Raw genomic sequence first — 25,970 nt, 5'->3', positions numbered from 1 at the left:
TCTGTTATTTCATTGCTTTTTTTAGGACCAGTTGTGGAGTTTGTTGGTGAATCAAAGCTTCCCTACGGTAACATCCCTATATTGATGTATGGAGGGGAGATAACTCTTCAGTCTCAGAGTGGAAGGTTAGCTACACAGACACTGGATACTCACTCAGCAATAATTGGTGAAAACATAGAGGACAATTTAGGTCCCGATCAGGTGAGTAATTAAAAGGTAGGAAAACAAGTGGGTAAATTTTCCTGGATAAATTTGTCCCTTTATACAGTCACTTGATACTAAATCTCAATTTCATCTACTGCAAAATAAGTAAACAGTTTTGAACAAACTCTTGGAGTCTTCAGAGCAAAATATTGATACTTTAAAAATTGATTGAATAAATATTTCTATTCAAGAAGTGACCATTTATAATCTGTTTAAATCTATTTTTCCTATGACTTTGTTGAGGTTGACAATGGTAAATATGCATTAGTTTCTAGTGATAATTTTCTATCACAAGCAAGTATCATAATATAAAAAAAGATAATAGAAAAGGTTAAAGGAAAAATAAACAAAATAGCTATAAGATTTCTTTATTTAACTATTGTCATATTAATTTCTTATTTTCAGATACGATCTGCACTAAAGCAAGGAATTTTGCTGAAGAGGTAAATTTTTATACGAAAGAGTTATGTTTCATCCATATATAACTACATTTACTGTTATATTGGTAACAAAGTTTTTTTACCTACAGATATTTATAAAATACACATTTTGGATTATTGACTGTCATAAGTTAAATTAATTCATTTTTCAGTATTCCTGATAATCAACTCTATTTGATATTAATTTGTGTCTCTTTTCTTTAGTTTTTGATGAACTTTACTCTATTCTTGCTAGAATTCAATTTATTATTATAATATAAATAATATACTGTTGTCATGTATAATTATGAATTGCATTGTAGATTTAAAGATTGTTGGACATTCTGTCAGAAACTGAATGACATTGTATCTTGGATTGACCTTGGAAAAGGAGCTCTGAAGGCTTTGGAGGTTGACTTTGGTATGTTTTACAATATTTTGAAATTGGATTTAACTTACCTCTTAACAAATTATCTGTTGTTTTCATCTATTCAACTGATTTTATACATAAATGGTGATTTTTTTATAATTTACTTGTAATTTTTTCATTGAAATGCAAGCAAGCTCTATATTTAGTTATTTCCTTTTTTTTCAGCCATCAGAGTATACAGGGACATTGGAGATGTTGGCATGGTAACATCATTACATCAGTTAAGGGTATGTAATATATAATGATTTAATGAAGTTGGTGATATTGCATTGTATAATGTGTATAAATGCTAGGTATAAATTTGTTGATCAACATCACATCATCTTTTCTATAGAATTTTAAGTTACTTGTTTATACCTAAATATTCACTTCAATATCTTCACAATGTATGACACACAGGTAAGGGTTATAAATTTGCTTTGAATAGAATTCACATTTTTTTCTGATAGATCGGCTAGTGGATAAGAAAATAAGGACAACCTAAGAAAGGGATTATAAATGAAGGCACTGTAAACATAAGAACTAGTGCTGAATATTAACTGCGTCAAAGTTGTAAATACTTAAAACATTCTTGGGCTTGAGAGCAGTAAGAATAAATTTGGTATCTTTTCAACTATGTCATTTTTTGTGTGGTCTAAAAATAAAGTTATGAAATATAGACAAATTGCTTTTTAATTTTCAGAATTTGGAAGATCGTAATCTGTTATCAGGAAACATAGCTATGTTCTTGGGAGAATTCAACCTGGCTCAAGATTTGTTTTTAGCTTCAGGAAAACCACTGGCAGCTCTTGAGGTAGTTATTGTATTATGCTTGTTATTTTTATCAGTTAAAAAATTAAAGTAATCATTGTGTCGACAACTGAAAAAAGACATTAATAAAATATAAGAAATCAAAAGACTTTTTGCACTGAAGTAAAGTCAAAAAGCAGAAGTCAAAAATGAAAAAAAACTTTTGTAAATCGTTGGTAGATGAATGTTAAGATAAAGTTAAAACGTCATGGAAATTTGATACTGAATTATTGATCAGCTTTCATGGAAAATCATGTATATATTAGTAAAAAAATAAAAAGGTAGTGAATTGCAGTCTAATAAATAATGTTCTATTAATTATGTTCCTGCAACCAGTGCATGAGTTTCACCTTTTATTAGGTATTATTTTGGGTTACTTTTTAGACTTTTTAGAATTTTTACAATACATTTGATATAACTTTTCTTTGAGAGGCACTTGTTTTATATTCTATTTTCATTCTAGTAAAAATTGTATAATGAGAAAATTTCATTCTTTTTTTTATTCAGATGAGAAGAGACTTGCTACACTGGGACAGTGCTCTACAGCTGGCCAAAGCTTTGGCTCCAGAACAGATCCCATACATCTCACGAGAGTATGCTCAGCAGTTAGAGTTTACTGGTGACTATATGAACGCTCTGTCCCATTATGAGAAAGGTATAACGAGGGAAGAGAAGGACAGGGAACATGATGAAGTGTGTGTTGCTGGGATAGCCAGGATGTCCATCAGGATGGGAGATATCAGAAGGTATTTAATAAATCTTCCTCTAATGGAACAGTGCTTTCCATCTGAATTTTGCTTTAGCTCCAGAGTAAATAAGGTTTGTTTTATTGCATGCTACTTGTTAATGAAGCTTGTAAAATCATGGAATGTTAAATAATTCAAAAATATCTTGAATAAAAGTTGAAAATTTCAAATGACTATGAGATCCTGAAACAGTATTTTATATTAGAAATACTGTTCATCTACTCTGAATAGAGAAAGTACAAATGGATATAGATTTAGTTATGTAGGACTTATTGGCTTGCTCTTAAAAATTGCTAAAATTAAGGTACATTCTAAATTATTATCTATTTATATTTCAGGGGTGTTCAAATGGCAATGAAAATGCCAAGTAGGATGTTGAAGAAGGAGTGTGCTGGTATCTTAGAAAGTATGAAGGTATGTATAGCATTTGTGTCTTGGGTTGTGTAGTTTAATTATCTCTTTTGATCAAAATATAAAAATAGAAAGATAGGTAGGATTGCCAAAAAGACACTCCCCACCAGAGACCAAATGACACAAATTTTAGCAAATGTAGGTCACTGTACAGTTTTCAACAATAATTAAAGCCCCTACCACAGCAAGATATAATTGGCCTTGACATAAAAAAAATGTTAAACTATTCAAACCAGAAAACTAGAAGCCTGATTGAAGTTCAAAACAATAGACAAAGAAATATATATAAGAAGTGTTGATTAATTAATGAAACAGATGAAATGCTTAAACATTTTATCACATAATTTCAATCCTCTATTTTTTTCTAAGAATTATTCAAGAACAGTAGACTAAATATTTTTTTTCTCACTTTGCTGTGTACATAATATTCTTCTCAAATGCATACTGATACTTTAAGTCACTAAATATTATACCATTGTTCTTATCATATTATATTATAATTTCAGCAATGGACTGAAGCAGCTACTCTGTATGAACAAGGGGGATATTATGACAAGGCCGCTAGTGTTTACATCAGGGCTAAAAACTGGTTGGTATATCTATTTAAAAATGTCTTGTTCATATGGTGTGAAGATAATGGTCAATTGACAACACCTAATGTATAAAGCAACATGATTAGAGCAATGCTCCAAAAAAAATGTATGATATTTGCCTTTGTGGAAATATAAGCCTATTTGCATCAGCATTTTTTTATGACAGTTTTTATTGAAATCTTATCATTTTGTCTGCGTTACTTTAAATAAGAGTAGACTCTTTGCAATTGTGAAGGGGGTCTCCCGATTCCGGATTCTGCTTACTGTTTTGTCAGATTCATGTATCCTGCTTACTCTATGCACCTAAGCAATTTTCTTTTTTTTGTTATTTTCCGGGTCCCGCTAGACCTCATTTCCTGTTTTCAGGACACAATATTGTGACTTTCACATGTCACACTTTTAAAAAAATCGGCAATCCTGTGTCACGCTTAGACCCCAATAAGACCCCCTGTGAAGGTATTATGTTTTTAAGACTAGAAGTTAACTGCACACTTAGAAGACTGCAAAGGATAGTAAGTTCTACATAGATGTTTTATATATAATTATAGGAATAAAGTTGGAGATTTGCTTTCCCATGTTACATCACCAAAGATACATATCCAGTACGCCAAGGCCAAAGAAGCAGACGGTCGGTACAAAGAGGCAGCTGAGGCTTACAAGAATGCTAAAGATTGGGATCAAGTTATCAGGTTAGTTCATTTAAGATATAAAAAAGCAGTTTTCGAAAGTATTCTTATGAAATTGTATTATTACATGAAATAAATCTTAAACTTTTTTTGTCTATCTTCATAATTTCACATTAATAATAGTTATCAAAAGTACCAGGGTTATAATTTTATACGCCAGACGCGCGTTTCGTCTACATAAGACTCATCAGTGACGCTCAGATCCAAATAGTTAAAAGCCAAACAAATACAAAGTTGAAGAGCATTGAGGACCCAAAATTCCAAAAAGTTGTGCCAAATACGGCTAAGGTAATCTACTCCTGGGGTAAGAAAATCCCTAGTTTTTCGAAAAATTCAAAGTTTTGAAAACAGAAAATTTATAAAAATGACCATATAATTGATATTCATGTCAACACCGAAGTGCTGACTACTGGGCTGGTGATACCCTCGGGGACGAAACGTCCACCAGCAGTGGCATCGACCCAGTGGTGTAAATGGTTATCAAAAGTACCAGGGTTATAATTTTGTATGCATTGATGTATAGATATATATGTTTTTCTTAGAATTTAATTTAAATTACAATCAGAAAAGACTTGTGAAAAAACATGTCCAGCATCATTAAATGTAAAGCATACAGTAGAACCACAATACAAATTTACATTTTATTTCAACTCATAGGCGATGAATTATACGGTGCTAGAATTTTTAATGCTTATTGTATTTTTTTCAGAATCAATCTGGATTTCCTACAAAACCCTGAGGAAGCTGTGAAGTATGTGAGAGAAACTCAGTCAATAGAAGGAGCTAAGATGGTAGCCAAGTAAGTTATTCTGAAACTTCTTATTGCTATAAATAAAGATCCATATTTAATGACGAAAATATTTTCATCAGTAATTAATAAACCCAAGTAAGACATTTAGATAGGAACTATCTTTAAGTTATAATATATCAACTTAAAGATGTTTTCTCAATATGCTAATTATACCCCATGCAACAGGTTGCGGAGGGTATAATGTTTTTGACCCGTCCGTCCATCCGTCAGTCAGTCAGTCCTGTTTCTTGTCATCGCAACTCCTGTTGTGCATATCGACGGGAAATTGCGATTCAATTTTTTTCTAGGAGTTACGCCCCTTTGAACTTATTTACTTTAATGTACTACTGCAACAGTTTGTCATCGCAACTCCTCTCAAACCACACAACAGAATTTCACGAAACCTTTTCAGATAATAAGGACATACTATGTAGTTGTGCATATCGACGGGAAATTGCGATTGATTGTGTTCATTTTACTTGCAAAGTGAGATTTTGTTTCTCCAGTGACAATATGAAGAGGGTATGTGAGCGTGCTCACAAAGGCTCTTTAATTTTTACACTTAACCTTCTTATAAACTATATATTTTCTTCTATTGACAAAAGTTATACATAAACAAGTTTATAGTTTCTTATTTAGTGCTATTCCATTTAAATGTATGTTGGAGGGGACTTTCAAAATATCCCTACAACCAAGAACCATTTATTAGATAATTCTGCATAATGGTATACACACATACTGAAAAAAGACTCATGACCAACATAAAATTGAGAATGGAAATGGGGAATGTGTCAAAGAGACCATAGAAAACAAAACCAGCAGAAGGCCACCAACATGTCTTCAATGTAGCGAGAAATTCCCGCACCCGGGGCGTCCTTCAGCTGGCCCCTAATTAAATGCATTAATTACTTTCCTTCCTACCCTTTCACATATATTTTAATGGAATAGGCCTTATTGTTAATTTAACTGTGTGAAAGAAAGTAGAATGTTACACAAATTCACATTTATTTTTCAGATTTTTCCAGAAATTGAATGACTATTCATCTGCCATACAATTCTTGGTCATGTCTAAGTGTAATGACGAGGCCTTCCAGTTAGCCCAGGCCCATAATCAGATGGAGACCTATGCTGACATTATTGGTAATAAATATTTGTGCTAGATTGTATCAGTAAAAAGTCTTATTTTGGAAGTATAATGCAACCAAACAGATGCTTTTTGCATTATTTACAGACAGCTCCATTTTCAACATTAAGGGGGCTTGAGGGTATAACTCCATTTTTTTTTAAAATATAGGATTTTGCTATTTTTTCTATAAATGAACTTTATCATATACTTTAAAATAGAAAAATGAAATAAAAGAAATGGGATCACCTTTCATTTACGCTCACAATCTGCCTTCAAAAGAAGCATGCATTTTTTATTAAGGTACTTTTTTCTGTTGAAATAATGGGAGTATAAAACAGGTATCGAAATAAAAAAAGAACTTAATTACAGAAATTGCTTATATTTTACAATTGTTTAGTTAAAGAACAGCTTTCTCAACTAACTATTGGTCTTAAATTTAAACTTGTTTTATAATATGTGACAGAACCAACACCTTCTAACGGAAAAGCTGGTAGAGTAACCAAGATGGATACTGAAGTATGCTGCGGTTGTCTTAAAACCTCATGGAAATATAATATGTAGAGACAACAACATCTCGGTTACCGCAAGGTGATAGTTTTATTAAGTCGACATGTTTCGCCGCTAATCAATCGCGGCGTCATCAGGACAATATTACATAGTTTACATGTTCATAAAGTGTATATAATGCGGTTGTATTAATTATGACGTAAAAGAATAAAAGTGAAAGTGAAAATGTAAAATAGTGTTCATAATGTAGCAAGAATAAAAGTTTTAAAAGTTTCTAGTGGTAATATTGTAGAAATGATGGAAGTGGCTCATAAAATGTCAGTTCATTTCCAAATTGGACAACACCCCATTGGCCATCCTGTACCAATTCAACTGGCTTCGCTCCGAGGGAGGTACTGCTTCCATTGAATTAGTAAAAGGGGAAGTGTATGATCGCCGCAATTCTGGGAATTTTAAATCTTGGTAGATGTGTTAGAGGTATTGTAGGTGGTTCTGGCTGCGGATGAATTTAATGTTCAATTTCCACATTAGCGGCGAAACATGTCGACTCAATAAAACTATCACCTTGCGGTAACCCAGATGTTGTTGTCTATACATATTATATTGTTTTATAATATATAAAACACCATTTGATTTTTCTGATTATTTGTTTACACCTTTTGTTTACTAATTCTGTTTTATTTTAGGACCTGATGCAACACCTGAAGACTACCAGAGTATTGCCTTACATTTTGAGAATGAAAAGAACCATTTCCTGTCCGGAAAATTCTTTTTATTAAGTGGACAATACAAGAGAGTAAGATTTTTGTAACTGCAGAATTACATTTTTTATAAGAAACTGGTTTTCTACAAAGAAAAACAATGCTTAATTTAAACAGAATGCAGTAAGTGAAAGTGAAAGTTCTAATGCTGTCAAACTTTTTATTATTTTTGGAAGTCAAAACATTTGACATTGAATGAATCTGTGAAGGTTATTCCAGAAATACGTGGTGTCCACACAGAAACACCGTCTTGCATGTTTTATTTCAAGATTTTGAAAAATTAACTTTGTGTGGGATATAGTTTCATTACACAAAAAACCAACACATATACAGAGACAAAAGTCATGTTTGGCAACTGTTTTAGAAGTCACAAATTTTTTGATTAGTACAATATAGTATTTCTGTAAAATAAGTAATTATTGAGTTTTAAAATATAATTATTCAGGCAATGAAACATTTCCTGAAGTGTAATGGAGAAGATAGCCAAGCTATAGAGTTGGCCATAGAGACTGTAGGACGGGCCAATGATGACAGTCTAACCAGACAGCTGATCGACTTCCTTATGGGAGAGACAGACAACATGCCCAAGGTTAGTGTCATTATAAAAAAGACTACTTTTTCTTTTGCATTTCATTGAAAATTTTACCCGATTTTAATTTGGTGTACATGTATTGGTGAAACATTTAATGTAAGTAGTACAAGGCTATTTAGAAAAGTGTACTTATAAAGCATTGTTGTGATTCATCTATTATAGAAGGTACCAATTGTCATGGATACTTGATTTCAGGCTTTTGCCAAAGTTTGCATATAGAAAATGTATACTTTGTTTAACATTTGAAATTGTGGTTACGGTTTGTATACCCAGGAAATCCACAAAAACTGGTTTCCCATAGGTATTAGTAAATTCACAATATTTTATTGAAATAACAACGTTTGTCTCAAATGTAAAAGAAAAATATCAACTATAAACGAAAATGAAATGAACCAATAGTATTCCTGTACAAGGTATTGCTGTTTAAAGTATATTTTTTTTTATATTTGTATAGGATGATGAATATATTTTTTTTATATTTGTGTAGAATACATATGCTAAGTATAATTTTGTTTTATTTATATAGGATGCTAAGTACTTGTTCAGACTGTACATGGCATTGAAACAGTACAGAGAGGCTGCTAGGACTGCTATCATCATTGCCAGAGAGGAACAAAATGCTGGTTTGTATTTTAATATCATATAATTTCATAGAAATTGAAAATAATTTAATGATGGATTCTTTTAAGTTATTAAAAAATGTTCAGTTTCATATATAAAAAAGAAGATGTGGTATGATTGCCAATGAGAAAACTCTCCACAAGAGACCAAAATGACACAGAGATTAACAACTATAGGTCACAGTACAGCATTCAACAATGAGCAAAGCCCATACGGCACAGTAAGCTTTAGAAAACCCCAAAATGACAATGTAAAACAATTCAAACGAGAAAACTAAAGGCCTTATTTATATATTAAAACTCTAAGTATACTTTTTATGTGTTTATTAACTTATTGTTAGATTTACTTACGGAACCTCCAGTTGATAATTGTAATGATTTTGCCCCCTGTAAGAATTTGATGAGTTACAAAATGCTGCCTTCTATAACAACATTTGTTCAGCATTTATTATCATACATATTTGATAAAAAATACTTGAATTCTAACAAGAAGGTGTAATTTTGATTTAGTGAACAAAGCTAACCTAAATGACAATATTATTATTTTTTAGTGTCAGGTACCTATTTTACTCTTTTTTTTATTAACAGGTAACTATAGGAATGCCCATGATGTACTGTACAGTATGTTCCAGGAACTCAAACAACAGAAAATTAAAATCCCGTCAGAAATGTCTACAAATCTGATGATTCTACATAGCTATATATTAGTCAAGGTATAGAAAGATTCTAAATAGCTATATATTAGTCAAGGTATAGAAAGAAAAATCCTTTTTTAGCTCACCTGGCCCGAAGGGCCAAGTGAGCTTTTCTCATCACTTGGCGTCCGTCGTCCGTCGTCGTCCGTCGTCGTTAACTTTTACAAAAATCTTCTCCTCTGAAACTACTGGGCCAAATCAAACCAAACTTGGCCACAATCATCATTGGGGTATCTAGTTTAAAAAATGTGTGGGGTGACCCGGTCAACCAACCAAGATGGCCGCCACGGCTAAAAATAGAACATAGGGGTAAAATGCAGTTTTTGGCTTATCACTCAAAAACCAAAGCATTTAGAGCAAATCTGACATGGGGTAAAAATGTTTATCAGGTCAAGATCTATCTGCCCTGAAATTTTCAGATGAATCGGTCAATCGGTTGTTGGGTTGCTGCCCCTGAATTGGTAATTTTGAAGAATTTTTGCTGTTTTTGGTTATTATCTTGAATATTATTATAGTTAGAGATAAACTGTAAACAGCAATAATGTTCAGCAAAGTAAGATCTACAAATAAGTCAACATGACCAAAATGGTCAGTTGACCAGTTTAGGAGTTATTGCCCTTTATAGTCAATTTTTAACCATTTTTCGTTAATTGAAGTAATCTTTTACAAAAATCTTCTCCTCTGAAACTACTTGGCCAAATTAATCCAAACTTGGCCACAATCATCTTTGGGGTATCTACTTTAAAAAATGTGTGGCGTGACCTGGTCAACCAACCAAGATGGCCGCCACGGCTAAAAATAGAACAAAGGGGTAAAATGCAGTTTTTGGCTTATAACTCAAAAACCAAAGCATTTTGAGGAAATCTGACATGGGGATAAAAATGTTTATCAGGTCAAGATCTATCTGCTCTAAAATTTTCAGATGAATCGGTCAATCGGTTGTTGGGTTGCTGCCCCTGAATTGGTAATTTTGAGGAAATTTTGCTGTTTTTGGTTATTATCTTGAATATTATTATAGATAGAGATAAACTGTAAACAGCAATAATGTTCAGCAAAGTAAGATCTACAAATAAGAAGTCAACATGACCAAACTGGTCAGTTGACCCGTTTAGGAGTTATTGCCCTTTATAGTCAATTTTTAACCATTTTTCGTAAATTAAAGTAATCTTTTACAAAAATCTTCTCCTCTGAAACTACTTGGCCAAATTAATCCAAACTTTGCCACAATCATCTTTGGGGTATCTACTTTAAAAAATGTGTGGCATGACCTGGTCAACCAACCAAGATGGCCGCCACCGCTAAAAATAGAACATAGGGGTAAAATGCAGTTTTTGGCTTATAACTCAAAAACCAAAGCATTTTGAGGAAATCTGACATGGATAAAAATGTTTATCAGGTCAAGAAATATCTGCCCTGAAATTTTCAGATGAATCGGTCAATCGGTTGTTGGGTTGCTGCCCCTGAATTGGTAATTTTGAGGAAATTTTGCTGTTTTTGGTTATTATCTTGAATATTATTATAGATAGAGATAAATTGTAAACAGCAATAATGTTCAGCAAAGTAAGATCTACAAATAAGTCAACATGACCAAAATGGTCAGTTGACCCCTTTAGGAGTTATTGTCCTTTATAGTCAATCTTTAACCATTTTTAGCTCACCTGGCCCGAAGGGCCAAGTGAGCTTTTCCCATCACTTTGCGTCCGTCGTCCGTCGTCGTTAACTTTTACAAAAATCTTCTCCTCTGAAACTACTGGGCCAAATTGAACCAAACTTGGCCACAATCATCATTGGGGTATCTAGTTTAAAAAATGTGTGGCATGACCCGGTCAACCAACCAAGATGGCCGCCACGGCTAAAAATAGAACATAGGGGTAAAATGCAGTTTTTGGCTTATAAATCAAAAACCAAAGCATTTATAGGAAATCTGACATGGGGTAAAAATGTTTATCAGGTCAAGATCTATCTGCCCTGAAATTTTCAGATGAATCGGTCAACCCATTGTTGGGTTGCTGCCCCTGAATTGGTAATTTTGTGGAAATTTTGCAGTTTTTGGTTATTATCTTGAATATTATTATAGATAGAGATAAACTGTAAACAGCAATAATGTTTAGCAAAGTAGGATTTACAAATAAGTCAACATGACCGAAATGGTCAGTTGACCCGTTTAGGAGTTATTGCCCTTTATAGTCAATTTTTAACCATTTTTCGTAAATCTTAGTTATCTTTTACAAAAATCTTCTCCTCTGAAACTACTGGGCCAAATTAATCCAGACTTGGCAATAATCATCTTTGGGGTATCTAATTTTAAAAATGTGTCCGGTGACCCGACTATCAAATCAAGATGGCCGCCACAGCTAAAAATAGAACATAGGGGTTAAATGCAGTTTTTGACTTATAACTCAAAAACCAAAGCATTTAGAGCAAATCCAACAGGGGGTAAATTTATAAATCAGATCAAGATCTATCTGCCCTATAATTTTCAGATGAATCTGACAACCCATTGTTGGGTTGCTGCCCCTGAATCGGTAATTTTAAGAAAATTTTGCTGTTTTTGGTTATTATCTTAAATTTTATTATAGATAGAGATAAACTGTAAACAGCAATTATGTTCAGCAAAGTAAGATTTACAAATAAGTCAACATGACCGAAATGGTCAATTGACCCCCTAAGGAGTTATTGTCCTTTATAGTCAATTTTTAACAATTTTCATAAAATTTGTAAATTTTTATTAACATTTTCCACTGAAATTACTGGGCCAAGTTCATTATAGATAGAGATAAATGTAAGCAGCAAGACTAGTAAAGTAAGATTTACAAACACATCACCATCACCAAAACACAATTTTGTCATGAATCCATCTGCTTCCTTTGTTTAATATTCATAGACCAAGGTGAGCGACACAGGCTCTTTGGAGCCTCTAGTTCATAAATCTAAGTAATCTTTTACAAAATCTCCACTGAAACTACTAGGCCACAATCATCTTTGGGGTATCTAGTTTGAAAAATGTGTCCGATGACCTGGCCATTCAACCAAGATGGCCGCCATGGCTAAAAATAGAACATAGGGGTAAAATGCAGTTTTTTGCTTATAACTATGAAACCAAAGCATCTAGAGCAAATCTGACAGAAGTTAATTTGTTAATCAAGTCACTATCTATCTGCCCTGAATTTTTCAGATGAATTGGACAACTGGTTGTTGGGTTGCTGCCCTCCAATTGGTAATTTTTAAAGAAATTTTGCCGTTTTTGGTTATCTTGAATACTATTATAGATAGCAATAAACTGTAAACAGCAATAATGTTCAGCAAAGTAAGATCTACAAATAAGTCAACATGACCTAAATGGTCAATTGACCCCTTAAGGAGTTATTGCCCTTTATAGTCAATTTTTAACAATTTTCATTAATTTGGTAAATTTATGTAAATTTTTACCAAATATAGTTCTCTGTTACTAATGGGCAAAGTTCATGATAGATATAATTGTAAGAAGCAAAATCGTTCAGTAAAGTAAGAACTTCAAACACATCACCATCACCAAAATACAATTTTGTCATGAATCCATTTGTGTCCTTTGTTTAATATGCACATAGACCAAGGTGAGCGACACAGGCTCTTTAGAGCCTCTAGTTAAATCCAGGGGTCGAATTTAAGCTTTTTTGTGTACTGGCCAGCCAGACCAGTGGACCGAATATCTACTGGTCCGGCTCCAAATCTACTGGTCCTGCAAAAATGACATGCATTTGACAATTTTATCAACTTTTATACTTAGTATCCCGAGATTTGAAAGTAATTAGTTATTTCTACTGGTCCGCCAGACCACCAGCTGACAAAATCTACCTGTCTGATGCAAATTTTACTGTTTCGGACCACCGGACCAGTGCTAATTTTGACCCCTGGTTAAATCCTAACTTATTGTGCATGGCATCATTTGTTGCTTTATCAATAGTATATTTCTAGACCAAAATTATGCACGAGTCCTATTCACATAGTAAAACATGCACTTAGGAAAAAAACCTTTGATAGGAAAACTGACAATCCTTGTGAATTAAGATTTGATATCAAGGGCAATAATTCTTTAAAAAAGGTTCAAATGTCATGACAGTCATGTTATACCTTTTTGCATATTGTATTTTAATGAACGATACATCTCAAACTTATATTGCAGTAAATGTCCAGCTACATGTTAATGTCAATTTTATTTCAGATTCATGTGAAAAGAGGAGATCATCTTAAAGGAGGCAGGATGTTGATCAGGGTGGCAAATAATATCAGTAAATTTCCATCTCGTAAGTTTTACTGTATATCATACAAGCTGTTATATTCTTTTCAATTCTGCATCAATTAGAACCTTTCCTAAACCATTATTTATCTTTTGAAGTCTGTTTTTATTTAGTATTGGGTTGTTGGGTTGTTGTCCCATACACCATAAATCTTGATAGTACATGTATTGTGTTGTTAGGTATGTTTTTAACAACAAGGAAAATCAGAATCAAGCAGTATTTATATTTAGTGTTTTTATTAATTTAGAAACACGTCAGAGGGAATTCCCCAGTTTTGATAAAACTGTGAGTATTCTCTGAATTCCGATAAATCTATTTCTGTCTTATAAGAACTGAAGTGGAGTTTTTCTTATATGTTAAAGTTATGAAACTTATATTTGAGATTGTAAATCCATAAAGAAATAGAGAACCATCTAGGTCCTTTAATAAACATTTAATATATGTTCTTGCTCCAGGGTTTGTTTTTGTAATTATGCACATGCATAGAGTTTTCTTGACTTCAAGGGGTATTAGATTGATTGTTTGCTCTGGATTCCCAACTCAATTAATTAATTTATAACTCATTGGATCTTTTCTATGTATGTCTGCTATTGAGGGTTTTTGTTGTTGCATAATTTTAAATTATATGCATCATTTAAATTAAAATAAATGTAGTTGTTACTAGAACACCCCTTCAGGCGAAATGGAGTCTTCCATATTATCTTTTTGAGTTGTCTCCCTTCCAGAAGTAACTTCCGTGAAATCGAATATTGCTTGTTCTGTCAATAAAAGTCGTATTATATTAAAAACGATGGCAATGTTAAACCCAGGAATGTGTATGGAAAGGAGTCATGATCACTGACCTAAAGGAAATTAAATATTTAAACAGTTAGGAATAGGGTTCCTCCTAGAATTAAAGTAGGAAAATAGGTGACAAGATACGAAGTGAAATACCTTCTCTCACTTAGAGTCTGGGTGCCTGCTGTGGGAAGTACAATTGGAATTGATAGTACAAAAATAAAACATAATAGGCCTTAGTTCATTGTCCATACACTTTTATCCTGGATTGGCTATTCAGATTACGTTAGTTACATTTTACATGTGCAGTTTTAGTTTTGAAAATAAAATAATCCAGCTAAATGTGTCATTGAAACAATGGCAATCGTATCCCTCAGAGCAATCTACTGTTTGATTTTAAAACTGCAGAGCTTTCAGTTTTTGCTGTAAATAGACAATATCCAGATCATTTGTATCAATTTTCAGCAGCTTATAAGAAATATTTACCAAATTTATAGCTTTGACTTTGTATTTAATGACAAGATCTTTATAGCAATCACACTGTTTGTCAGATGGTGCCTATATAACCAAGAATTTTTAGAAATTCAGTGTCTTATAATTTTAAATGAAATATATGTTTATATTTTTCTTAATGTTTTCCAGATATTGTCCCTATATTGACATCAACAGTGATAGAATGTCACAGGGCTGGTTTAAAGAATTCTTCATTCAGTTATGCCGCCATGTTGATGAGACCTGAATACAGGAACCAAATAGATCTGAAATATAAGAAGAAAATAGAAATGATTGTCAGGAAACCAGACAAGACAGAGGAGGAGGAGCCACTGACACCTTGTCCTTACTGTGGATTCCAGATCCCAGAAACTGACCTGCTCTGTCCGGATTGTAAAAATAGCATTCCTTATTGCACTGTAACTGTAAGTATGATATAATACACATACAGTACAACCTGCTGAGGAGACCACCTGTATTAAGCATAAACCAATTAAATGTCACTCTGTAGTGCTTTTCCTATAGACTGAATTCTGTATTAATAGACCACCTGTTTAATGAGACCACTGTTTTGCTCTCCAATGAATGGTCTTTTAAACCAGATTTTACTGTATGTTCACAATAAATAGGAACAGTATTTGAAATAACCAGCTAATGGAAGAAAACTTCTTGGCTCAGTATAAATCTGTCTTTTCTAAAATGGAATTGAAATGAAATGGAGACAACATATTTAATATTTATATGCCTTAACATTTAACTTTTAAAATTGTAGTAAAATATATTTATATACTGTAAAATATTTTGTAATCCACTGTATATAAGGAGAAAGTATTATAAGTTTTATAAATCTTTGTCCTATACTTGTGCTTTTTTTTGAAAATTGAAATGTTTAAACTATAAAGAAGATAGATTTGATTGGTTATCTTTATGTAAAAGTTCTTAGTGAAATGTATTGCCCATTATGATTAGGTACTTGAAATAACATATGTACCATAATACTTATCATTAGCTTAGGTAAACTATGGTATAAGTTTCCTATAGTCTTAGAGGTAAACTTTGGCAAAACAGCAATATATAATATCAAAGAGCATACAATTTTAGTTCAATCAACAAAAATTGGTACCACAGTAACCAAATTGACCCTATTATTACAAATTCAGTATTAAACCTAACCCTTTATTTTTCAGGGACGTCATATGTTGAAGGATGATTTAACAGCTTGTCCTAAGTGTGATTTCCCTGCTATATTCTCTGAATTCCTCAGGTAAGAATAACATCAGTAGCATCAGTTTTACTGCCTAGATGGGTATTTCGACAATTAACTTAACTTCAGTGACCCTTACGACCAAACTTTAAATACTCCAAAACCATTATCAAATGTTAATTGATCAATCTGAAAAGGACCTAAGATATAGCTGACTTTTTGATACATGCTTGAAAAGTAAAGGCGAGCGATTATAAATTTTAGCAAATTGTTACAGCAAATATGAAATAAAGATATTATTACGTTTAAAAAAAAAAAGAGATAGCTTACGCTAGACAAAGATTCAGAGCTATCTATCAGGGAGATAAATCCTTATAGGTTGTAGAGTATATGGTCAAAGGACTGCAAAGTCATTAGTTGAGTAATCTCAAACAGTGGAATAACAAAAGATACATAATATGATTGGTTGTTTGATTAACTTACAGTGTAAGACATTGTTTATATCATAATTTTGTAATTATATGCTTGATATTTTTTGTAGGCTGTTGGAGACTGAAGAAACTTGTCCAATGTGCTCTGAGAAAGTGTTGAAAGAAAATCTAGAGAAAATCACCGATCCTTCTAAATATCTTAACCCAGAAGAAGGAACAGAGTAGAACCTGGAAATTGTTGAAGACAGTCCAGAATGAATAACAATATTCAATACTTTCTGGATATAACAAACTGCTTTAGTGATCCTAACAATTGTAGACTTGATTTCAAATAACTTATTCTATTTTTGTATTATGTAACATGATCTGCACAAATTGAACTTGTACATGACAAATTCAAGTAAATTTCTTGTTTTTCTCATTTAATGCTGAATTGTAGAGTATCAAGTTTTATGACATTAATACATTCCTATTATACATTTTTTTATATATTTATTAATTGATATGTTTTACAGAAGATTATCAATTCTTGTTAGAAAGTGAATTGTAATATTCCGTCCATGTAAACATGGTTGTTCTACAGTAATAAACTTTATTAGATGTGAAGTGTATTATATTTTATTCCTTTTATTTTGTATCGTAAAGGAGATTGTTTTGTTATTTTGTGGGTAAACAATTTTGTGGATTTCATATGTATAAATTAACAATGTAAAAACGAGGTATACATATTAGAAGCTTGTATGCAGACTTTGGTCTCATATTTACAAAATTAATAAATACCACTGAAATTTCATATTTTCTGAATCTATTTAATTGATACCCAGAAAAATAAATGAATCCACAGCAACATTTAAAATAAAGAAACATAGTAAAATAAAACATTTGAGATACCTGTCTGCATATAATTTTTCAGAGTCATTGGGACTTATAGGAAGATGTGGTGTGAGTACCAATGAGACAACTCTCCATCCAAATAACAATTTATAAAAGTAAACCATTATAGGTCAAAGTACGGCCTTCAACATGGAGCCTTGGCTCACACCTAACAACAAGCTATAAAGGGCCCCAAAATTACTAGTGTAAAACCATTCAAAAGGGAAAACCAACGGTATAATCTATATAAAAAACGAGAAACGAGAAACACATATAAATTACATAAACAAACGACAACTACTGTACATCAGATTCCTGACTTAGGACAGGTGCAAGCATTTGCAGCGGGATTAAACGTTTAAATGGTACTAAACCTTCTCCCTTCTTTTAAATCAATAGCATAACATCACAACATAGAAAAACACACGATAAAATATCAATTGGCAGGCTTAACTCAATCAAAAAATGTAAATTAACAAATTAACAATAACTTTGGCATAACAATAACTTTTGCAACCCCCCCCCCCCCCAAAATAAACCAACATTTTAGTGTCAACTGTGGAATAAGAGCCATTGTATCTTTTCGTTGCTTGTTAATGAAAAACCCTACTTACTGATTCTGTTGTTAAATGCAAAGCTTTCCTCTATTAAATTTTATCAGGAACACACTAACCTTTAAATAAAAAAACATAAAACACATTTTGCCGGTTGAATTTGGAACCTATGTATTGGTGAGTTCTGCAACATGATAATAAATTTATCAAAACATATGTAGTTAAACATGTGATCACTAAGCACTGGACCTTTGACAACTGATAAAGCTCACCTGAACAACAGAACCATTACAGGACCTTTGACAACAAATATAGCTTACCTGACTAGCAGAGTCACTACAGGACCTTTGACAACACATATAGCTCACCTGAACAACAGAACTGCAACGGGACATTTGACAACAGATATAGCTCACCTGACCAACAGAACTGCAACGAGACCTTTGACAACAGATATAGCTCACCTGAACAAGAGAACCACAACAGGACATTTGACAACAGATAAAGCTCACCTGAACAACAGAACCACTACAGGACATTTGACAACAGATATAGCTCACCTGAACAAGAGAACCACAACAGGACATTTGACAACAGATAAAGCTCACCTGAACAACAGAACCACAACATGACATTTGACAACAGATATAGCTCACCTGAACAAGAGAACCACAACGAGACATTTGACAACAGATAAAGCTCACCTGAACAACAGAACCACAACAGGACATTTGACAACAGATATAGCTCACCTGAACAAGAGAACCACAACGAGACATTTGACAACAGATAAAGCTCACCTGAACAACAGAACCACAACAGGACATTTGACAACAGATATAGCTCACCTGAACAAGAGAACCACAACAGGACATTTGACAACAGATAAAGCTCACCTGAACAACAGAACCACTACAGGACATTTGACAACAGATATAGCTCACCTGAAAAAGAGAACCACAACAGGACATTTGACAACAGTTATAGCTACCTGACCAACAGAACCACAACAGGACATTTGACAACAGATATAGCTACCTGACCAACAGAACCACTACAATACCTTTGACAACAGATATAACTCACCTGACCAACAGAACCACTACATGACATTTGACAACAGATATAGCTCACCTGAACAAGAGAACCACAACAGGACATTTGACAACAGATATAGCTCACCTGAACAACAGAACTACTACAATACCTTTGACAACAGATATAGCTCACCTGACCAACAGAACCACTACATGACATTTGACAACAGATATCGCTCACCTGAACAACAGAACCACAACAAGACATTTGACTACAAATATAGCTCACCTGACCAACAAAACCACTACAATAAATTTGACAACAGGACATAGCTCACCTGAACAACAGAACTACTACAATACCTTTGACAACAGATATAGATCCCCTGACAAACAGAACCACTACAGGACCTTTGACAACAGATATAGCTCACCTGACCAACAAAACCACTACAATACCTTTGACAACAGATATAGCTAACCTGAACAACAGAACCACAACAAGACATTTGACTACAAATATAGCTCACCTGACCAACAGAACCACTACAATACCTTTGACAACAGATATAGCTCACCTGACCTACAGAACCACTACAATACCTTTGTCAACAGATATAGCTCACCTGACTAACAGAACCACTACAATACCTTTGACAACAGATGTAGCTCACATGAACAAGAGAACCACAACAAGACATTTGACAAAAGATAAAGTTCACCTGACCAAAATATATAGCTCACCTGACAAACATAACCACGACAAGACCGTTGACAACAAAAAAAACTCACCTGACCAACAGAATCACTACATGACCCTTGACAACAAAAAAAGCTCATCTGATCAAGAGAACCACTACAGGACCTTTGACAACAAATATAGCTCCCTGATCAAGGAAACCACAACAAGACATTTGACAACAGATATAGCTCACCTGAACAACAGAATCAATACAAGATATTTCATGAATTAGCATCCCTCACCTGACCATTGACCATCAGAAACATTTAAATTAGCTTCGTAGCCAAATAAAAATACGAATATGTAAGAATTGGACACAAAAAAAAGTTGTGCAATGTCTACCTTAGTCCATCTATAACTGGAGGTAGATAGTGTTACGAACAACTGAGCAATTTTTAACCATTACATTTATGATAACGATTGTATTTATCGTATTTAGTGTCAGCACAGAAGTGCAGACTATAAAACATGTGATACCTTCTGGACGATACATTAAGCAGTGACATCGACCTGAGGCTACTATAGCACATGTGTTATAGTAGTCTCAGCATCGAGAAAGTGCTTATAAATACTCATACCAAGCTTATAAGGTAATAAGACAGGCGCCGGTTGTTTCTACATAGTACCCAGCACTGGGGCCTGAATCAAAACACTGAAAGGCTAAACCAAATACAAAGTGGACGAGCGTTTTTTAACCCAAAAAATCAGAACAATTGTGTTATACTTAGTTTATGAAAATCGATTCACAACATGAAAAGAGTAATAAATTGCAAACACAGAGGCAATAATAAAAAGGCAATCAAACTAGCTAAGATGTTAAAAGATGACTGAAAACAGAGGAAAATATTTTAGTGTTCAGATCAAATTTTCTTTATCATAAAACCATTATTGATACGACAAACGAAATGTATCACCGTAACAGTAAAGAAAAATTTGAACTTTTAAGAATCACTGCACTCTGTGTTTTACCATCAGCTATTATATTTTTTTGGACAATTTTATTTATTTTGACAAAAGCAGATATACATTTACCCCGTCAGGTTTACAAAATACTATAACTTATTTTATCGCAATTTTTCTCGTGTGTGTGTACATGTGTACGTCTAGTCTGTTTGTTGATACTTAGATGAAAAGGGGGCAATCGGTTTGAAGCGCTTTTCTGAATTTATCTTCGTCAGGATTGCTCAAAGTAAAACAAAATTAACGCCAATGTGATAAGAAATACGTAAGGACCTGCATACAAGCAAAGAATTAGCCAAAATCATTCAAAAGTCAATTTTGTCCAACAATTGGAATCGGTGGTTTGTAAAGGAGCTGACGAAAGAACTGCTGTTATTGGCATCGTTGCAACATAAGTAGTTCTTCATCCTTTCATCAACTCATGTACCAAAAAAAAATATATGCATCTACAAAAATTTCCAACTGTAGAAAAAGGATCTCAATTTATATATTTTAAAACATGTTACACCTGAGACATTCAGTAAGTGGGAGAAACAATGAACAACTTTAATATTCTGCTAAATAACCATCGATCATGGTACAAAACAACAAAAAATGTCCCCTCACTAGACATCTTTCCTCAAAGAATCACCCTTTAGATACTGTTACTTTCCAAATAATTGAAGTGAACACTAAGTGGTGTACCGCTGCGAGAAGGAAACTTTTGGATCCACCAGTTCCATACTGTGAAACCTGATGAGATTAATGAAATAGAGGAGGAAACAGATAAAGAATGATCAATAATACAGCATCAAACTTTATCTGTAATATCGGCCAATGGACGTGCAAACCACACATTTCAAATAAAATAAATAATCTTAAAATTTATCAAAACTTTGAATGATTAACACAGCATCAAAGTTTATTTGCAAAAGTTTATTATCTGCATTCGATTTGACCTTTCACGTTCGATGAAGCTAGTTTGTCAAGCGGAATATTGCAAAAAAAAAAATGTATAGCATTTTAATACTTACAACATTTTGAAATATAAAACAAATATTTAGATATTTCAAGGTATTGAAGTAAAGGACTTAAAAAGCATTTTGTGGATGCAGAATTCAATTTTAAGTATTCGATAATTGTACATATCTGTCTCTCAGAATTCATTTGGATTAGGACCAATTTTCAATTTCGTTATTCAGCGTTCCATTATTTCATTACAATAAGTATCTAGTATTATAAACCCAATTATTTTATATTTGTAGATATACAACCATTGTTAGGTGTAAATGCGTTTACAGACTTCATCTGTCCTTGAAATAAAATAAAACACGTAAATTAGTCGCTGACATGATCAATGTGCTTTCCCGTTGTTTTTTTTATTTGTTTTTATATATTTTGAGAACGAAGGGATTTTAAATGTCAGAAGTTTAAGACTTTTTAAAGTAAGCACAAAATTCATTAAAAAATATTCTTTTAATATGAAGACGAAAATGAAAAATGAAATGTGGAGTGTTTGACAACGAGACAGCTACCATACGACCATAAAATAACATAAAGGCATCTAGAGGGCAATATATACACGGTTCACAAATAGGCACGTATCTATCAAAAACTAAAGATGTCAAGCTCTGTATCGTTCCGAGAGTTCATAAAGTTGAATGAAGGTGGTTTTGAACAATATAGGCAGATCAGCTCAGGTCACATATCGTACATGCAAATCCAGGGTTTCAAGATAAATTTAAGTGTTTTAAGTTGATGATTATACACGTAGAAAGTGAAGTAGAACTATTTTTGTCGATCGCTTCATAAAAAGTGATTACACCATTATAAATGACCACAAAGAGAAAGTGAAAAAAATTTCCTGATTGCAACCTCATATAGATATAACAAAATAGAGTATAGGGTTTGACAAACTGATATATCCAAGTCGTATATGTATTTCTTTTTATTACAAACATCATGTCTTTTGTGGCAGTATGCGCTGCATGATTAAGGTCCGAAACAATGAAAGTTGATAACTTTTTTATAAAATGTTCAATGAATCATAATTTGTCCTATTTTTTACATGATGAAACCAACTCTGAAATATTTAACAAACAGAGCGATATATTTCATATCTAGTCATTGTTTACTACATGATTCATAATGATAATTCTCAATAAATATTTATTTCAAATTTAAGCACAAGAAAAGAAACAACGACCAACAAACGGACATGCAAGATGAGGCTGATTTGGTACAGTTATAAAAAACGTGATGGGGTTAGAACCTCCCAAAGTTTACGGGATTCGGAACTTAAACTTTGTCCCTTTTTCAATAAAGGTTCCGCGTTCACTATTCTCAAAATAGCTTGACATAGGTGGAAATCAAAATGCATGGTTATTGTCATTCCTGCAAAATGATCGATCTATAAACAAAATAAACGCTTTTCTATCATCTATTTTAACACAAGTGCAAGTTAAAGAAGAAAAAACGTATGTAAGGAGATGTGTTAGAATTGTCAATGAGACAAACACCCACAAAAGTTCAAATGAAGTGGTGTAAGCAATCATGGTCAAGCGTACTGTCTTCAGCAATGAGAAAATCACATACTGTATTCATGACTCGTCTGCTGCAGACGGTAAACTGTACTGTCGGTTTTGTTCATTGTCGAAGGCCGTACGGTGACCTATAGTTTTTTTTTTATTTCTGTGTCAGTTGCTCTCTTGTTGAGAGTTGTCTCATTGGCAATCATACCACATCTTCTTTTTATATGTACTATAGGTTTCCTGAAAAGAAACATACGCCGGCAATACCTCTAGGAGTGCAAAATATATAGCATATCTTAACCGCTTCACTTGCTACATGAGATCCTGTCGAAGGACAGAAGCCTCTAATTCAGTGGCTGTCGTTTGCACATAGCTGTGATATCATATTGATTTTGGGATTATTATAAAATCAAGCCGAACTCTCCACCAGAGACCAAATAACTTAATTAAAGGTCAATACTTTAGGTCACCGTACAGACTTCCGGCAACCATGAGCAAAACCCATACTGCATGCATAGTCAGCTATAAACGGCCTCCAGAACGAAAAATGCAAAACAACCAAAGGAGAAAACTAACGGTCTGGTCAGTCTAATTAAAATATAGAACTCTGTACAGAACAATGAACGAAAAACAATAAGACCCATTGGTGGCCTTCGGCTGTTGTCTGCTCTATGGTCGGGTTGTTGTCGCTTTGACAAATTCCCTATTTCCTTTCTCAATTTTATTTTTATGATATATAGCAACAAACGACAACCAGGAACTGGCACATACAAGAAGTGGCGGGTCAAACATTTTGCTGGCGCCCAACCCTCCATCACTCAGTGATGACAAAAAAAAAAAAATGTAGAAACTATTAAAATCCTTTGAAAAGGGCTTAACACATCAGCTAAATACAAAGTAGAAATACAAGTAACACAGAGCGGACGTAGCAGGATACAACAAAAAAAGCACTAAGTATATAGATCTGAGAGTGCAAAGCCAATAACAAATTATTAAAAAAAAATCATTTATCAAAGACTATATATATATATATCAATCAGCTCACATCCAACATCCATTTGGTTTTAGTGTAAAAACGTCAAAACAGCCAGAGAAAAAAACATGACCCGTTGTTCAAATTTTATGTATCGACAGATTGTATACGGATCCGCTACTGATTTGCTCGAAAATTGTCAATAATATCACATTCCTCTTATGGAATATGGTGGTGTTTTTGGAACCCATCTTTCATTTAAATGGAGATCGCAAATGTGATTATCGTAACGTAATGATTTTCTTGCGACGGCGAATATATCGGATTTTACCCAAATTCAGTTGCTTCCAAAAAGGTGAAAAACATATTGTATGAGCAACAAATTCAGTGATATGTAATTAAAGTTCAGACGTTTATCTTTCTTAATATATAAGTTTTATGGATATTACATCAGGGATTTATCGAGTACCAAAAAGCCGGTACAGAAAAGTGGTGCATGAATGCGTAAGTTTATTTTTCTACTAAAGCTGGCACAGAAAAAAACAACAACTTGGCAGTGCTTTTTCTCAAAGTCGAAAATTTTACTTTAATTCGAAATGTAAACTTTTCAAATCTCGAAATTTTGACTTTCTAAAATATTGGCATATCGCCTTTTTCCCGATTCCCAATTTCCCGATTTATCGATTCCCCGATTTCTCGCTTTCTCGATTTCCCGATTTCGCGTGAGAGTGAAAGGAAATGAATAGTCTTTTTTTTTTAAATAAAAAGGAAATTTTGATTTTGAGACAAGTTAAAAATTGTAGTATAAAAAAGTAAAAATTTCAAGACTGAAGAACGTCATAATATTAAGTTGAAAATTTCGATATTTAAAATAACAAAATTTCAATTTTGAAAAAAAAAGTTCACTGCCAATTTTATTCTTTCATTAAGTCCCTTATTGCGCTTCCGTAAATTGAGTGTATTACCAAATACAGAACTTTTAAAGAAAAAATCCACTATGTGTGTGATAACTGTTATATCCCGATCCGAAGCCTTTTCTCGATTGGCAAGTTGTATCATGAAATATGAAGCGTTTTGATGACAAATCAACAAAAACATTACTCAGACAAAGATGTGACCCAATTAAATGCACATGCGTACTCAACAAATTGTCAGAAAATCGAGAACCTGTTCAAATGAGGGAAAAGACATCCAAATAATTTAATGTAACTCGGTAAAAATGCATCAATCGTAAAAGAGTAAATGAGATCTGGGAAAAGGGATATCTTCTCTAGTTTCTAGTGGAGAAAAAAATGCACATTGTCGCTTCTTTTTGCAAACAGGCACTCGTAATTTAGTCGACGACTGTCAATTTCTCCACCATAAACCAGGTGTTGGGTTTCAAAAACAGTTCATAAACGCTTCTTTGGAAGACAAACAAGGTGCGATCGAAGGCATTCCTGACACTATTCATAATCTACTGTAACATATCATGAAAGGAATACGCAATTAATCGAGATTTACTGTAAAAATTTCTTGGATTTAAAATTTTGTATTTTAATGTCCAAATAATGTTCTAAACCTGCCTTTGTTTATTTCATTTTATTTTATGCATAGACACAAATCGTTACTGTTACCTTATAATAATACAGTACTACATTTGTAGTAACTATGTTTTAAAGTATGACATTTTCTGTGCTGGTTGAAAATTTAAACTGTTTGCATGGTCATTAAATAGGCCACTTCATGGTTTACATTGCAGCCATATTGTAAAGAATTCAGATTTTTTTGG

General features: G+C 33.1%; 2 protein-coding genes across 2 annotated transcripts in view; both read left to right on the top strand.

The window, feature by feature from the left end:
* LOC134696731 (WD repeat-containing protein 19-like) overlaps positions 1-17,156 on the top strand; it is a 30,506-nt gene extending 13,350 nt beyond the window's left edge. The window contains exons 16-34 of the mRNA XM_063558658.1: positions 26-201; positions 610-647; positions 947-1,044; positions 1,219-1,280; positions 1,736-1,846; positions 2,350-2,588; positions 2,927-3,002; positions 3,506-3,588; positions 4,141-4,281; positions 4,988-5,077; positions 6,084-6,208; positions 7,388-7,497; positions 7,908-8,051; positions 8,581-8,677; positions 9,263-9,387; positions 13,571-13,652; positions 15,066-15,340; positions 16,103-16,179; positions 16,661-17,156. Of these exons, the coding sequence (XP_063414728.1) occupies positions 26-201; positions 610-647; positions 947-1,044; positions 1,219-1,280; positions 1,736-1,846; positions 2,350-2,588; positions 2,927-3,002; positions 3,506-3,588; positions 4,141-4,281; positions 4,988-5,077; positions 6,084-6,208; positions 7,388-7,497; positions 7,908-8,051; positions 8,581-8,677; positions 9,263-9,387; positions 13,571-13,652; positions 15,066-15,340; positions 16,103-16,179; positions 16,661-16,775 (2,264 nt within the window). The 3' untranslated portion in view covers positions 16,776-17,156. The remainder of the gene's footprint in view (positions 1-25; positions 202-609; positions 648-946; positions 1,045-1,218; positions 1,281-1,735; positions 1,847-2,349; positions 2,589-2,926; positions 3,003-3,505; positions 3,589-4,140; positions 4,282-4,987; positions 5,078-6,083; positions 6,209-7,387; positions 7,498-7,907; positions 8,052-8,580; positions 8,678-9,262; positions 9,388-13,570; positions 13,653-15,065; positions 15,341-16,102; positions 16,180-16,660) is intronic.
* Positions 17,157-17,485: 329 nt separating this feature from the next.
* LOC134697520 (mucin-4-like) lies at positions 17,486-19,988 on the top strand. The gene is made up of 3 exons (XM_063559800.1): positions 17,486-17,492; positions 18,623-18,957; positions 19,341-19,988. The coding sequence occupies exons 1-3, from the start codon at positions 17,486-17,488 to the stop codon at positions 19,986-19,988; spliced, it is 990 nt and encodes a 329-aa protein (XP_063415870.1).
* Positions 19,989-25,970: the final 5,982 nt, after the last annotated feature.

The sequence above is a fragment of the Mytilus trossulus genome, chromosome 14, assembly GCF_036588685.1.
Source record: "Mytilus trossulus isolate FHL-02 chromosome 14, PNRI_Mtr1.1.1.hap1, whole genome shotgun sequence".
Lineage (NCBI taxonomy): Eukaryota > Metazoa > Mollusca > Bivalvia > Mytilida > Mytilidae > Mytilus > Mytilus trossulus.
The sequence above is the reverse complement of the archived record's forward strand: the minus strand, read 5'-3'. Positions and strand labels throughout refer to the sequence as shown.

Coding starts and splice junctions, on each gene's coding strand:
- LOC134697520 (XM_063559800.1), top strand. Junction 18,958..19,340: donor CAACAGGACATTTGACAACA/GTTATAGCTACC, acceptor ATTTGACAACAG/GACATAGCTCACCTGAACAA.